Here is a 15,744-nt window from a genome sequence, read left to right on the forward strand (position 1 = left end):
ATGTATGTTTCTATAGGGGTTGCTATAGCAAATGGAAATGGGGGAAGCGCAGTATTATATCTACTATATCTTCTGTGGTACCCTGTACATACATCCTGGTGGTAATTTTTTGCAGGAATTCCCTGGTTTGTCTTCCACCTGAGTTATTTTAAATTTTATATATTGATTCACTTTGTTTATAATCACTTTATACTAATTACAGGTCTGTGGGCTGATTGCAATAATTATGGTACTGCACATCCGCAGGGAAGTGGCTGTACAATATCGTACAACTAATATGCTAATGCTGCAGGAGGTGTCTGTAGGAAAAAGATGCCTCCTGTCAGCATCAGCAATCCGACACGGCATCGGATGGTCGCAGCCCTCTGCCATCTGCATAACATGAAGCTTATTCGGACAGATCCTTCGGATCTCCTCTGCCTGGTACAGGAAGTCGGTGCCCTCTTTTTGTAGAACGGTCACCGTCCCCGCTCTGTAACCATCAGGTTTACGTACTGTCCTGAATCAGGCCAAGAAATGCCATAATGTCACAGGATATTAAACCAAGTACTGTAAGTGTTTCTATCCCTGACCCTGGACTCTCGGGTGGCAGCATACCAGCCCAAGCTTCTGGACGTTTCAGGTCACCTTTGCTGTGATATCATTCACTTGGGTGCACTGTTTGAGAGTTTTGGGGTTGATAATCCTAAGCAATGGCTGTATCTATAATGAGTGCAGGCACCCCGCACCCATATTATACTTAGCCCTACGGAGTCATGCAGTGGGCTGCGCTGCAGATGGAAGCGCAGTATACTGTAGATGTCCCCAGGAATAAGGCACAGGTGCCATGTTCCCGGAGACCTGCACATGCGCAGAGGTCTGTCATAAAGCCAGACGCTACAGCGCTGCGGCCACTGCCAAAGAAGAAGGGGCCTGCACACGGGCACTCTCCACTCTTAATTCACCCCTGTTCTAAGTGGTTCTTGAGTTCCTGGTTGATGACTACTTCCAGACAAGACTTTGTTGCTCGGCAGCTTGCTACTGCCCAGGTTTGCGGTATACCAACTACTGGAGATTATCTCTGTCAGGAGTCTCTGGATATTTTCTGTTAAGACTCTGGCTTATAAGGACTGGTGGTTCAGCTTCAGTGTCCCCAGGTGATGAGCAAAACATTTAAATTTAAGAAAAATGTAGATCCTATTGTTTCTGGATCCCATCACATATTATGGGGGAGGGGGAGAAAGGAAGCAGTTGGGACAGTGCTGGGGTCAGGTGGCAGCTTGGGCAGTACTTAGAGCAGGTAGACATTGGGGTGGAGGGGGTAAGGGCAAGCAGCAGTTGTGGTAAACAGGAGAAGAGGCAGTGAGAAGTTGGGGTAGAGGGGAGGAAGGGGTAGGGAGGGGGAAAGTGCAGGCTGCAGTTGCGACAGTGCTGGATGGTTAGGGTTAGGGACAAGCAGTGCTGGGAAAGGTATGGAGCAAGGGTAGATGGCAGCTGAGACAGTACGGGGGGGGGGGGGGGGGCAAGGAGGGGTTAGAGGCAGGCAGTTCTGTGGGTAGGGAGGGGGCAAGGGTAGGTAGTAGCTTAAAGTAGTAGTAACGGCCGGCCCCGCCCGCCAGCGAGCCAGCCACACTCAATGTTTCCATTTTAAAAGCTTTAACAGCCAGCACCCCAGCGGAGCAGCGCACATTCTGCAAAAAGGTGTCCCCTGTCCTCATTTTAGCATAAAATACGCACTGTACAAAGTTTTTGCCATCACGCTGATGGCCAGGGGCGTGCAGTGAGCTAAATGGTTCAGGAGGCACTGGCTTGCACCAGAGCCAGATTTACACGCAGTATATGAGCCAAATGGTACATCTGGCCACTATACACAGGTGCAGCAGTATAAAGTCCTGGAAATTTGGTGAGTTTTGATCAGAGATGTGCGGAAAAGATAGATAAGGGAGGCACTGCCTCACCTGCCATAGACTTTTTACTCCAGAGTTTTGGCTATAAAAATTATTAGAAAAGTACAAAGAAGATATTTCAAACAAATTCTTCTATTATACATATACTTTATGCAGTCAAAACTCTGGCACAAACGTTAGTATGATAGGAAAGGCTCTGCCTCACCCCACCGCACGTCACTGCGTTGATCCTTGGGACCCTGATGATTAAATGATTTTAGTATACTTGCATTATTGCTCTTTTTTGGTTGTTTATTATTTATCTTATTAATCATATGTTATGTGTACATGTTATTGCATTCTGTTTGAGTGTTTTATTACACTCGTATACTACAATTACGATTTCCTCCTTTACTGCTATCGCAGTGCCACCATTGTGGGAGTCTCCATTGGCCCTTATATCATGGGCTGGAAGCCTTAAGGTACATGGGTGTAGTAGCCCTCATTTTCCGTGGGGCTAGCTAGTATAGTGTAGAGTAGTTGGGGATGGGGTTTGTTTGGGTATCCAGGTATGCCATGAGTTGGAGTATTGTAATACAAGGGGGGGGGGGGCACTAGAGAGTGATTGTTGGTACAGGTTTGGTATCCCATATCCAAAATGCTTGGGACCTGAAGTATTTTGGATATCGGATTTTTCCGTATTTTGGAATAAGTCTAAGCACAGAGTTCATCTATGTCTCATATACACCTTATACACACAGGTGGTCATTCCGAGTTCGCTCGTTGCCGATTTTCGCTATGCTGCGATTTGTTGCTAACTGCGCATGGTACGCAGAGCGCATGCGCTAAGTTATTTTACACAAAACTTAGTAGATTTGCTGGTGTTCGTGCGGCGCTTTTCAGTCGCACTGCTGATCGGTGAATGATTGACAGGAAAGGGGCGTTTCTGGGTGGTAACTGAGCGTTTTCCGGGAGTGTGCTAAAAAAACGCAGGCGTGTCAGGGAAAAACGCGAGTGTGTCTGGAGAAACGGGGGAGTGGCTGGCCGAACGCAGGGCGTGTTTGTGACGTCAAACTAGGAACTAAACCGACTGAGCTGATCGCAATCTAGGAGTAGGACTGGAGCTACTCAGAAACTGCAAAGAATTATTTAGTAGCAGTTCTGCTAATCTTTCGTTCGCTATTCTTTTATGCTAAGATACACTCCCAGAGGGCGGCGGCCTAGCGTGTGCAATGCTGCTAAAAGCAGCTAGCGAGCGAACAACTCGGAATGAGGGCCACAGCCTGAATGTAATTTTAGATTATTTAATGCACAAAGTTATTAAAAATAAAGTGTGTGTACGTTCACACAATTCATTTATGTTTCATATACACCTTATATACAAAGCCTGAAGGTAATTTATACAATATTTTTAATAACTTTGTATATTAAACAAAGTTTGTGTACATTGAGCCATCCGAAAACAAAGATTTCACAATCTCACACTCTTAAAAATTCTGTATTTTGGAATATTCTGTATTTCGGAATATTTGGATATGGGATACTCAACCTGTATTTATTTTGTGGAAGTTATGGCGAATGTGTAATTATTATTATCATTCATTCTGTCTGTTTATAAAGTAGCTCTCTAGCATCAGAGATATATATATAGTATTTGGATTGTTTAATTTCTTGATTTCCCTTTAGCCTAAATGTTACGTTATTCCCACTACTAATTTGGGTTTATGCCACGTGCAACAGAATTATGCCTTCAGATGCTTGTTCCGTTATTCATATACAGTTTGACGTTTATGTGTGTTTTGGTTTTTACATAGAATGCTAATCCGTGCTTATCTATACCCGCTGGCCTGTTGAGTTGTTCTTTCTATTTATCACATGGTATGTGCAAATTTTCGTGTCTGCCATGTTTCTCATAAATTGTATTATTTTACTTTTGAGTGTATACTGTACTTTTTTATTTTTTTTAAACCTTTCATAAAAATGACACAATTGAAAAACAAACCCCAAAAGAGCAACAAGTACTTTATGCTGTGTTTGGCATACCTGTTAATTACTTGCTACCCTATTGTACAATGAAAGGATCTGTATCATTTCTTGCGTATTGCTACTGTGTGATTATTGTCAGGGGAATGCAGTCCAAATCAGAGCATGTAAAAAGACTAAGGGCTAGATGCGTCATCGCTTGGAAAGTGATAAAATGGGGAGTGAAAAAGTACCAGCCAATCAGATCCTAACTACTATGTCACAGGCTGTGTTTGAAAAATGGCAGTTAGGAGGTGATTGGCTGGTACTTTTTCACTCTCCATTTTATCACTTTCCAAGCGATGATGCATCTGGCCCTAGATGTATGAGGACACATCAATTGTTTATGAAAGTGGTGCTGTCTTCCATACTGGCATTACTTCAGACAACAGTGTGTTATTGGGAAAGGAGTGAACGTAAGAACATACAGGATGTGAGGGGGGACCTGCCAATTCGGTTGGCTGCAGGTGCCACTGCCATGACCCCATCTAAGAAAGCTTTGGGATCTGGCGTTTATGTAATGTTATTGTAATGTTAATTTTGTTAAATGATCCTATTATCGTACCATGCTTGCCTCTTTTATAAGTTCTTTCTGTGTGTTTGTTATGTCGCTTAGTAGGGGCGGTTTAAGAGAGGAGGATGCCCAGGGCCCTCATTCAGCTTCAGTTGCTATTTTAGCAAAAGTGCAACTGCCCGCGATCGCATGCTGGCGGCCGCCCAGCATGCAAATACCCGGTAGCGATGCGATCATAATTCATTTGCATCGCTGATTTGTGGATGCCCCACTGCCTCTGCAGCCAGGCTGAGAAGACAAGCGCAGAGTGGGCATTTTCTGGGTCGCAGTGGCTGCATGTGATGTCATGCGGCCGCCCCGAACCCACCTCCATTTCCCACACCATGCCCCTGCAATGCCACAATGCCGCCCTGTGAACGCCTCTGCCTGTCAACCAGTTAGAGGTGTTCGCGTAACTGAGATGCGCGCACATGCAGAGCGGTGAAAAGCGGGGAGATAGGATCGCATCTCAGTAGCAACTGCTGCTGAATTCCCTCCGCGCCCCCGCCCCTAATGTGCAGGCTCCATGTGGTCCCCCTCCTTTTTGGCAGTAGAGTCTGGCTATGTGTCAGAGTCTACTGTGCATGCGCTGGTCTCTGAGAACATAGCGCCCATGCCCTGTTTCAGGGGACATCTTTTCTGCGCATAAGCAAATCACCATGAAAATGGTCACAGCGCCATTTACTGAGTGATTTTTGTCTGCAGTGCCTGCAATCGCGGAATTCCGGAGCGGTAATTATAATTATATGGGTGCACTGACAGTGCCACCTATCCTGTACTGTTTGGACATCATGATGCAATTATTGGATCGACAATAAGTACAATATTTTTATCATTTAATTCCTGAAAACTAACATCACAGGACTACTCATAAAATAAGGAAACCAAGTCCTATACAAACAATACTGTGTCGATGTTTCCCAACTCCTGTCCTCAGGGACCTCTAACAGGGCATGTTTAACAAGTCTTTTCAGTGTCACACCTACAGTATGCAAAAATGAGGAGATATGTAGCATATGCACTGTAAATCTGGCCAGGCATGTACTAGAACAATCTTCCATTCGCACCCAATTGGCTCACAACCACTGCAAACAGCCATTCAGACAAGTTGGTTAAATTAAACTTGTTTGCGTTTAACCAACTAGGAGTATATTTACTAAAGTGCGGGATTTTAGTAGTAGTGGTGGTGTTGTTCATAGCAACCAATCAGATTCTACTTATCCATTATCTAGTCCGTAGGGAAATCATACTGAACCCCTCAGTCTCACGAAAAAAAATGTCCATATTTCGGAATATTTGGATATGGGATACTCAAACTGTACCTCAATATCCGGTTTAATGTACTATAAGTAAGGAAATGTAACAGTCCAAAATAAAGATGAATTTTCAGAGTGTGCAGATGCATAAAACAGTGTTGATTCAGTACAGTGATAGTGATTGTCTGTTGACACCAATAGTACCCATGTCCATGTAATACCCCATAATGAAACCTAGATTTTATTTTCTTGTTGAAAATGTATTGTACCAAGATTTTTTTTTTCTTTGAAAAATTCTCTTTATAAACACTTATGTAAAAATAAGATTTTAAACCTACCGGTAAATCTTTTTCTCCTAGTCCGTAGAGGATGCTGGGGACTCCGTAAGGACCATGGGGTATAGACGGGCTCCGCAGGAGACATGGGCACCACAAAGAACTTTTAGTATGGGCGTGCACTGGCTCCTCCCTCTATGCCCCTCCTCCAGACCCCAGTCAGAGAAACTGTGCCCAGAGGAGATGGACAATATGAGGAAAGGATATTGTAAATCTAAGGGCAAGATTCATACCAGCCCACACCAATCACACCGTATAACCTGAAATATACACCACCAGTTAACAGTATGAACAAGAAACAGTATCAGTCGAAGACCGATCCCAACTGTAACATAACCCTTATGTAAGCAACAACTATATGCAAGTCTTGCAGATTTAGTCCGCACTGGGACGGGCGCCCAGCATCCTCTACGGACTAGGAGAAAAAGATTTACCGGTAGGTTTAAAATCTTATTTTCTCTTACGTCCTAGAGGATGCTGGGGACTCCGTAAGGACTATGGGGATTATACCAAAGCTCCAAACCGGGCGGGAGAGTGCGGATGACTCTGCAGCACCGATTGAGCAAACGCGAGGTCCTCATCAGCCAGGGTATCAAACTTGTAGAATTTTGCAAAAGTGTTTGAACCCGACCAAGTAGCTGCTCGGCAAAGCTGTAGTGCCGAGACGCCTCGGGCAACCGCCCAAGAAGAGCCCACCTTCCTAGTGGAATGGGCCTTTACCGAATTCGGTAACGGCAATCCAGCCGTAGAATGAGCCTGCTGAATCGTGTTACAGATCCAGCGAGCAATAGTCTGCTTAGAAGCAGGAGCGCCAACCTTGTTGGCTGCATGCAGGACAAACAGAGCCTCTGTTTTTCTAACCCTAGCCGTCCTGGCTACATACATTTTTAAGGTCCTGACTACATCCAGGGACTTGGAATCCTCCAAGTCCCCCGTAGCCACAGGCACCACAATAGGTTGGTTCATATGAAAAGAAGAAACCACCTTAGGCAAAAATTGAGGACGAGTCCTCAACTCTGCTCTATCCACATGGAAAATCAAATTGGGACTCTTGTGAGACAAGGCCGCCAATACGGACACCCGCCTTGCAGATGCCAAGGCCAATAACATGGCCACCTTCCAAGTGAGAAATTTTAATTCCACCGTTTGAAGAGGCTCAAACCAGTGAGATGTTAGGAACCTTAACACCACGTTAAGGTGCCACTGGGGGATAAAAGGAGGCTGGATGTGCAGCACTCCCTTCACAAAAGTCTGGACTTCTGGGAGAGAAGCCAATTCCTTCTGAAAGAATATAGATAGGGCCGAAATCTGTACCTTAATGGAGCCTAACTTCAGGCCCATATCCACTCCTGTCTGTAGAAAGTGGAGAAAACGACCCAGATGGAAATCTTCCGTAGGAGCATTCTTGGCATCACACCAAGATACATACTTCCTCCAGATACGGTGATAATGTTTCGCCGTCACCTCCTTCCTAGCCTTTATCAGAGTAGGGATGACTTCCTCCGGAATACCTCTCCCAGCTAGGATTCGGTGTTCAACCGCCATGCCGTCAAACGTAGCTGCAGTAAGTCTTGTAATACTCAGGGCCCCTGCTGCAGCAGGTCCTCTCTGAGAGGAAGAGGCCACGGATCTTCTGTGATCATTTCCTGAAGATCTGAATACCAGGGCCTTCGAGGCCAATCTGGAACAACGAGTATTGTCTGTACTCTCTTTCGTTTTATGATTCTCAAATTTTTTGAGATTAGAGGCAGAGGAGGGAACACATAGACCGACTGAAACACCCAAGGTGTCACTAGGGCGTCTACCGCTACTGCCTGAGGGTCCCTTGACCTGGCACAATACCTCCGAAGCTTTTTGTTGAGGCATGACGCCATCATGTCTATTTGAGGAAGTCCCCAATGACTTGTTATCTCTGCAAAGACTTTTTGATGAAGTCCCCACTCTCCTGGATGGAGATCGTGTCTGCTGAGGAAGTCTGCTTCCCAGTTGTCCACTCCCGGTATGAAGACCGCTGACAGAACGCTTACGTGATTTTCCGCCCAGCAAAGAATCCTGGTGGCTTCCGCCATCACCACTCTGCTCCTTGTCCCGCCTTGGCGGTTTACATGAGCCACGGCTGTGACATTGTCTGATTGAATCAGCACCGGTAGGTCGTGAAGAAGATTCTCCGCTTGTCATAGGCCGTTGTATATGGTCCTCAATTCCAGCACGTTGATGTGTAGACAAGCCTCCTGGCTTGACCATAGTCCCTGAATTTTCTTCCTTGTGTGATTGCTCCCCATCCTCTGAGGTTCGCGTCCGTGGTTACCAGAACCCCGTCCTGAACGCCAAACCTACGACCCTCTAGAAGATGAGCACTCTGCAGCCACCACAGGAGAGACACCCTGGCCCTGGGGGACAGGCTTATCTTCTGATGTATTTGTAGATGGGACCCCGACCACTTGTCCAGAAGGTCCCACTGAAATGTCCTCGCATGGAACCTGCCGAAGGGGATGGCCTCGTAGGCTGCCACCCTTTTCCCCAGAACTCGAGTGCATTGATGAACAGACACACTTTTTGGTTTTAGCAGGTCTCTGACCATGTTCTGGAGGTCCTGGGCTTTTTCCATTGGGAGAAAAACCTTCTTCTGTTCCGTGTCCAGATTCATTCCTAGGAATGATAGTCGAGTTGTTGGAGTCAATTGTGACTTTGGCAGATTGAGAATCCAACCGTGCTGTTGTAGCACTCTCAGGGAGAGCGACACGCTCTTCAGCAATTGATCTCTCGATCTCGCTTTTATCAGGAGATCGTCCAAGTACGGGATAATTGTGACTTCCTGCCTGCGCAGGAGCACCATCATCTCCGCCATCACCTTGGTGAAAATCCTCGGCGCCGTGGAAAGCCCAAACGGCAACGTCTGAAACTGGTAATGACAGTCTTGTACAGCAAATCTCAGGAACTCCTGATGAGGAGGATATATAGGGACATGAAGGTAGGCATCCTTCACGTCCAGTGATACCATAAAATCCCCTCCTTCCGGGCTGGAGATCACTGCCCTGAGCGATTCCATCTTGAATTTGAACTTTTTCAAGTACAGGTTTAGGGATTTTAGATTTAAAATGGGTCTGACCGAACCATCCGGCTTCGGGACCATGAACAGGGTTGAATTAGTACCCTTTTCCCTGTTGTACCAGGGGAACCTTGACAATCACTTGCTGTTGACACAGCTTTTGAATTGCAGCCAATACTACTTCCCTCTCCCGGGGGAGAAGCTGGCAAGGCCGACTTGAAAAATCGGCGAGGGGGCACCTCTTCGAATTCCAGTTTGTAGCCTTGGTATACAATTTCCATTGCCCAAGGATCCACGTCTGAAAGAACCCAGAACTGGCTGAATAGTCGAAGACGTGCCCCCACCGGTGCAGACTCCCTCAGTGGAGCCCCAGCGTCATGCGGTGGATTTAGCAGAAGCCGGGAAGGACTTCTGCTCCTGGGAACTAGCCGAAGCAGGTGTCCTCTTTCCTCTACCCTTACCTCTGGCGAGGAAAGAGAAGCCCCGACCTCTTCTGGCCTTATGCGACCGAAAGGACTGCATCTGATACTATGGAGTTTTCTTTTGTTGTTGATGGGGAACAAAAGGTAAACAGGTAGATTTACCCGCGGAAGCTGTGGAAACCAGGTCCGCGAGACCATCCCCAAACAAAACTTCACCCTTGTAAGGTAAAACCTCCAATATGTTTCTTTGAGTCTGCATCACCCGTCCATTGGCGGGTCCACAGAGCTCTTCTCGCCGAAATAGCCATGGCGTTGGCTCTGGAACCAAGCAGCCCAACGTCTCTTTGAGCGTCTCTCGTATATAAGACTGCGTCTTTAATGTGACCTAAGGTCAGTAAAATGGTATCCCTGTCTAGGGTTTCAAAGTCAGCTGATAAGGTATCTGTCCACGCAGCAACTGCGCTACAAACCCATGCCGATGCTATCGCTGGCCTGAGCAAAGCACCCGTATTCGTATAAATAGATTTTAAGGTGGTTTCCTGTCTGCGATCAGCAGGATCCTTGAGGGCTGCCGTGTCTGGAGACTGTAGCGCCACCTTCTTGGACAGACGCGTTAAAGCCTTGTCCACCCTGGGCGAGGATTCCCACCGTACCCTGTCCTGTACAGGGAAAGGATACGCCATAAGAATCCTCTTGGGAATCTGCAGTTTTTTTTGTCTGGAGTTTCCCAAGCTTTTTCAAATACTTCATTCAGTTCATGAGATGGGGGAAACGTTACCTCAGGTTTCTTTTCCTTATACATGCGCACCCTCATGTCAGGGACAGAGGGATCATCAGTGATATGCAAAATATCTTTTATTGCAATAATCATATAATGAATTCTTTTGGCCACCCTTGGGTGTAACTTTGCATCATCGTAGTCGACACTGGAGTCAGAATCCGTGTCGGTATCAGTGTCTGCTATTAGGAATAGGGGACGTTTTTGAGACCCTAAAGGGCCCTGTGACCCAGTCCAATCCATGGATTGACTCCCTGCTTTTTCCCTGGACTCTGCTTTGTCCATTCTCTTATGTAATAAGTTTACATTTGCATTTAACATATTCCACATGTCCAACCAATCATGAGTCGGCGTTGCCGACGGGGAGACACCAGTCATCTGCTACACCTCCTCCTTGGACGAGCCTTCCGCTTCAGACATGCCGACACACACGTATGCCCCCCCCCCCCCACAGGGATATATCTAAAATGGGACAGTTCCCCAACAAGGCCCTTTGGAGAGACAGAGAGAGAGTATGCCCGCACACACCCAGCGCCAACTGACACTGGAAACAATTTCCCAGATAACAGCGCTTTTTATATATCTAATCATGTAATACACTCACTGAGCCTTACAAGTGCCCCCCCCCCCCTCTTTTCAACCCTCTGTCACCGTGTTCAGCAGGGGAGAGTCCGGGGAGCCAGCTTCTCTGCAGTGTTCTGTGGAGAAAATGGCGCTGGTTAGTGCTGAAGGACCAAGCTCCGCCCCCTCCAGCGGCGGGCTTCGGTCCCGCTCAATTGTATGAAAAATGGCGGGGGATTTATCTATTAACTGCCTCCGCAGCCTAATATCTATATAATGCCATCCAGAGGTTTATATTGATGCCCAGGGCGCCCCCCCTGCGCCCATCAGTGCTGTCGGTGTGTGTAGTGTGTGGGAGCAATGGCGCGCAGCGTTACCGCTGCACGCTTACCTCAGTGAAGATCTGAAGTCTTCTGCTGCCTTGAAGTCTTCTTTTCTTCTTATACTCACCCGGCTTCTATCTTCCGGCTCTGTGAGGAGGACGTCGGCGCGGCTCTGGGACGAACGACAGGGGGAAACCTGCGTTCCGACTCCCTCTGGAGCTAATGGTGTCCAGTAGCCTAAGAAGCAGGGCCTATCACTTAAGTAGGTCTGCTTCTCTCTCCTCAGTCCCACGATGCAGGGAGCCTGTTGCCAGCAGTGCTCCCTGAAAATAAAAAACCTAACAAAATTCTTTTTCAGAGAAACTCAGGAGAGCTCCCCTGTAGTGCACCCAATCTCCTCTGGGCACAGGATCTAACTGGGGTCTGGAGGAGGGGCATGGAGGGAGGAGCCAGTGCACGCCCATACTAAAAGTTATTTGTGGTGCCCATGTCTCCTGCGGAGCCCGTCTATACCCCATGGTCCTTACGGAGTCCCCAGCATCCTCTAGTAAGAGAAAATAGGCTAATTCACTTTAAAGTTAGTTTACACTTATGAATAAGGGAGTGCTTATCATGTCTCAGCTCTGGCCTTTTTGCACTACAGTGTAAGTATATCTACAAACAACCACGGCTGTTTCCTGGCTCTTAGGGTTACATAACTTCTTGTTCTCTTCAATTTTATATACTGAGATCACACAAAGCAAAAGTAATACGTACTTTCTCTTATAACTCAATTTTGGATTTGATCTAGAATCACAAAGATTAGATTAGTGCATAGAGAATGTGGTCCGAGCTGCTGGTCTTTGTACAGAATTGTGTGTACACTACACACTGTACAAGGAAGGGTTTGTGCACACAACAAAATAAAAATGAGAATTAATTGGGCTGTCCTCTGAGTATATCAAAGTGATTCCAAAACTTTCTCTGTTGGTGCCCTTCGGGTTTGACAGGTTTCTTATTGAGATTCTCCCAAAAATGATAAGAAGAAAATGATGCTTACCTGTTACCTGCCATCCTTAGGTTGGTGGCAGACACAGTTAAGGTTTTTTTTCAACTAGGATGTGGTCAGGATCCCAACTGTAAGTATTGGGGATAGGGGGGGTAATTCCAAGTTGATCGCAGCAGGAAATTTTGTAGCAGTTGGGCAAAACCATGTGCAGTGCAGGGGGGGGGGGGGGGGGCAGATATAACTTGTGCAGAGAGAGTTAGATTTGGCTGGGTTATTTTGTTTCTGTGCAGGGTAAATACTGGCTGCTTTATTTTTACACTGCAATTGCAGATTGAACACACCCCACCCAAATCTAACTCTCTCTGCACATGTTATATCTGCTCCCCTGCAGTGCACATGGTTTTGCCCAATTGCTAACAAACTTGCTGCTGCGATCAACTCAGAATTACCCCCAGGGTTCGGTACTAAGAGGAGGATTTGAGTTAGGCTGCAGTAGGGTTGGGTTAGTGGTAGAGGCATGGTTAAAATACTCGGTGGGATCTGTCTGGATTCTGAACGTCTGTATGCTGTCGGAATTCTGTTGGGATCCCTACTGTTGCCATTACGATACCATCCCATTTCGACCACGATATTTCTGGTCGGCAACCACCAGCAGTAGTTGGGCCTATCATCACTTAGAAGGGGGGAGGAAGAGGAGAAGGAGAAGAAGTGGAGGTGGGAGATTGTGGACTAACAAGCAGCTTGTATCAATGATTGCCTGCTGACTATATAAGATGATAGCACACAGACTCTGATATCGCTGATGTGTTCCATAGCAGACAGTATAGCTGATAAATAGCTGGTGGTAAAGAGCAAGTCTCGCTTTTAGATTGTATTTTCTTGTTTTAGGTTTTTTTTTTGTGTGTTTTTTTTCTTTGTGTATATGTGTTTGCAGGACACTGTTTATAGGGGGTAATTCCAAGTTGATCGCAGCAGGAAATTTTTTAGCAGTTGGGCAAAACCATGTGCACTGCAGGGGGGGCAGATATAACATTTTCAGAGAGAGTTAGATTTGGGTGGGTTATTTTGTTTCTGTGCAGGGTAAATACTGACTGCTTTATTTTTACACTGCAATTTAGATTGCAGATTGAACACACCACACCCAAATCTAACTCTCTGCACATGTTATATCTGCCTCCCCTGCAGTGCACATGGTTTTGCCCAACTGCTAAAAAAAATTCCTGCTGCGATCAACTTGGAATTACCCCCCTAGTTACTTCCCTTTACAGCAGCCATGTTTGGTAAAACTTATTATTATTTTTTTTCCTTCTTATTTTCTCCCATGCTCATTACAAAAATAAAATAACATTATATTGCTGTTGAGTCTTAATTTTCTTTTACTAAGGACATGAATACTGTGTTTTGTTTTAACAGCATTATGCTCCATCAGTCTTTGAAAAATATACAACCACTATCACTATTGGAAACAAGGAAATCTTTCTGCACTTATATGATACAGCAGGTAAGTAGTTCTGATTACTCTGAATCTCTGGAAAGCGCTGCGGAATATATGTGTGCGCTATATAAATAACTGGTAATAAATAAATAATAAATAAATCATCTTTGACACTGCTGTGAAGGAAAATGATAGATATAACGAAACAAATTGCAGTTGAATTATGTATGTATTTTGTACTGTGTGCTTTAAAATGTGTTAGAGGATTTTAGAAAAAGTTACCTGATTGTTTAGTTGCTCAGCTGTGTTTGTTATATGCTTGCAAATGCCATTATCCTCTGCTGCACCACAGCTCGTTTCTGTGACCTCAGCAATTGGCAGGAAACTAGTCTAGAGATGAGCGCCTGAAATTTTTCGGGTTTTGGTTTTGGGTTCGGTTCCGCGGCCGTGTTTTGGGTTCGACCGCGTTTTGGCAAAACCTCACCGAATTTTTTTTGTCGGATTCGGGTGTGTTTTGGATTCGGGTGTTTTTTTCAAAAAACCCTAAAAAACAGCTTAAATCATAGAATTTGGGGGTAATTTTGATCCCAAAGTATTATTAACCTCAAAAAACATAATTTACACTCATTTTCAGCCTATTCTGAACACATCACACCTCACAATATTATTTTTAGTCCTAAAATTTGCACCGAGGTCGCTGTGTGAGTAAGATAAGCGACCCTAGTGGCCGACACAAACACCGGGCCCATCTAGGAGTGGCACTGCAGTGTCACGCAGGATGTCCCTTCCAAAAAACCCTCCCCAAACAGCACATGACGCAAAGAAAAAAAGAGGCGCAATGAGGTAGCTGACTGTGTGAGAAAGATAAGCGACCCTAGTGGCCGACACAAACACCGGGCCCATCTAGGAGTGGCACTGCAGTGTCACGCAGGATGTCCCTTCCAAAAAACCCTCCCCAATCAGCACATGATGCAAAGAAAAAGAAAAGAAAAAAGAGGTGCAAGATGGAATTATCCTTGGGCCCTCCCACCCACCCTTATGTTGTATAAACAAAACAGGACATGCACACTTTAACCAACCCATCATTTCAGTGACAGGGTCTGCCACACGACTGTGACTGATATGACGGGTTGGTTTGGACCCCCCCCAAAAAAGAAGCAATTAATCTCTCCTTGCACAAACTGGCTCTACAGAGGCAAGATGTCCACCTCATCTTCACCCTCCGATATATCACCGTGTACATCCCCCTCCTCACAGATTATCAATTCGTCCCCACTGGAATCCACCATCTCAGCTCCCTGTGTACTTTGTGGAGGCAATTGCTGCTGGTCAATGTCTCCGCGGAGGAATTGATTATAATTCATTTTAATGAACATCATCTTCTCCACATTTTCTGGATGTAACCTCGTACGCCGATTGCTGACAAGGTGAGCGGCGGCACTAAACACTCTTTCGGAGTACACACTTGTGGGAGGGCAACTTAGGTAGAATAAAGCCAGTTTGTGCAAGGGCCTCCAAATTGCCTCTTTTTCCTGCCAGTATAAGTACGGACTGTGTGACGTGCCTACTTGGATGCGGTCACTCATATAATCCTCCACCATTCTATCAATGTTGAGAGAATCATATGCAGTGACAGTAGACGACATGTCCGTAATCGTTGTCAGGTCCTTCAGTCCGGACCAGATGTCAGCATCAGCAGTCGCTCCAGACTGCCCTGCATCACCGCCAGCGGGTGGGCTCGGAATTCTGAGCCTTTTCCTCGCACCCCCAGTTGCGGGAGAATGTGAAGGAGGAGATGTTGACAGGTCGCGTTCCGCTTGACTTGACAATTTTGTCACCAGCAGGTCTTTCAACCCCAGCAGACCTGTGTCTGCCGGAAAGAGAGATCCAAGGTAGGCTTTAAATCTAGGATCGAGCACGGTGGCCAAAATGTAGTGCTCTGATTTCAACAGATTGACCACCCGTGAATCCTTGTTAAGCGAATTAAGGGCTGCATCCACAAGTCCCACATGCCTAGCGGAATCGCTCCGTGTTAGCTCCTTCTTCAATGCCTCCAGCTTCTTCTGCAAAAGCCTGATGAGGGGAATGACCTGACTCAGGCTGGCAGTGTCTGAACTGACTTCACGTGTGGCAAGTTCAAAGGGCATCAGAACCTTG

The 15,744-nt window shown here is 46.1% G+C and overlaps 1 protein-coding gene across 1 annotated transcript in view; it reads left to right on the plus strand.

The window, feature by feature from the left end:
• The window catches only part of RHOF (ras homolog family member F, filopodia associated), a 117,874-nt gene that overhangs the window by 12,871 nt on the left and 89,259 nt on the right, over positions 1–15,744 (plus strand). Inside the window, exon 2 of the mRNA XM_063964480.1 lies at positions 13,566–13,653. Within this exon, the coding sequence (XP_063820550.1) occupies positions 13,566–13,653 (88 nt within the window). The remainder of the gene's footprint in view (positions 1–13,565; positions 13,654–15,744) is intronic.

Source organism: Pseudophryne corroboree, chromosome 1 (assembly GCF_028390025.1).
Source record: "Pseudophryne corroboree isolate aPseCor3 chromosome 1, aPseCor3.hap2, whole genome shotgun sequence".
NCBI classification, from domain to species: domain Eukaryota; kingdom Metazoa; phylum Chordata; class Amphibia; order Anura; family Myobatrachidae; genus Pseudophryne; species Pseudophryne corroboree.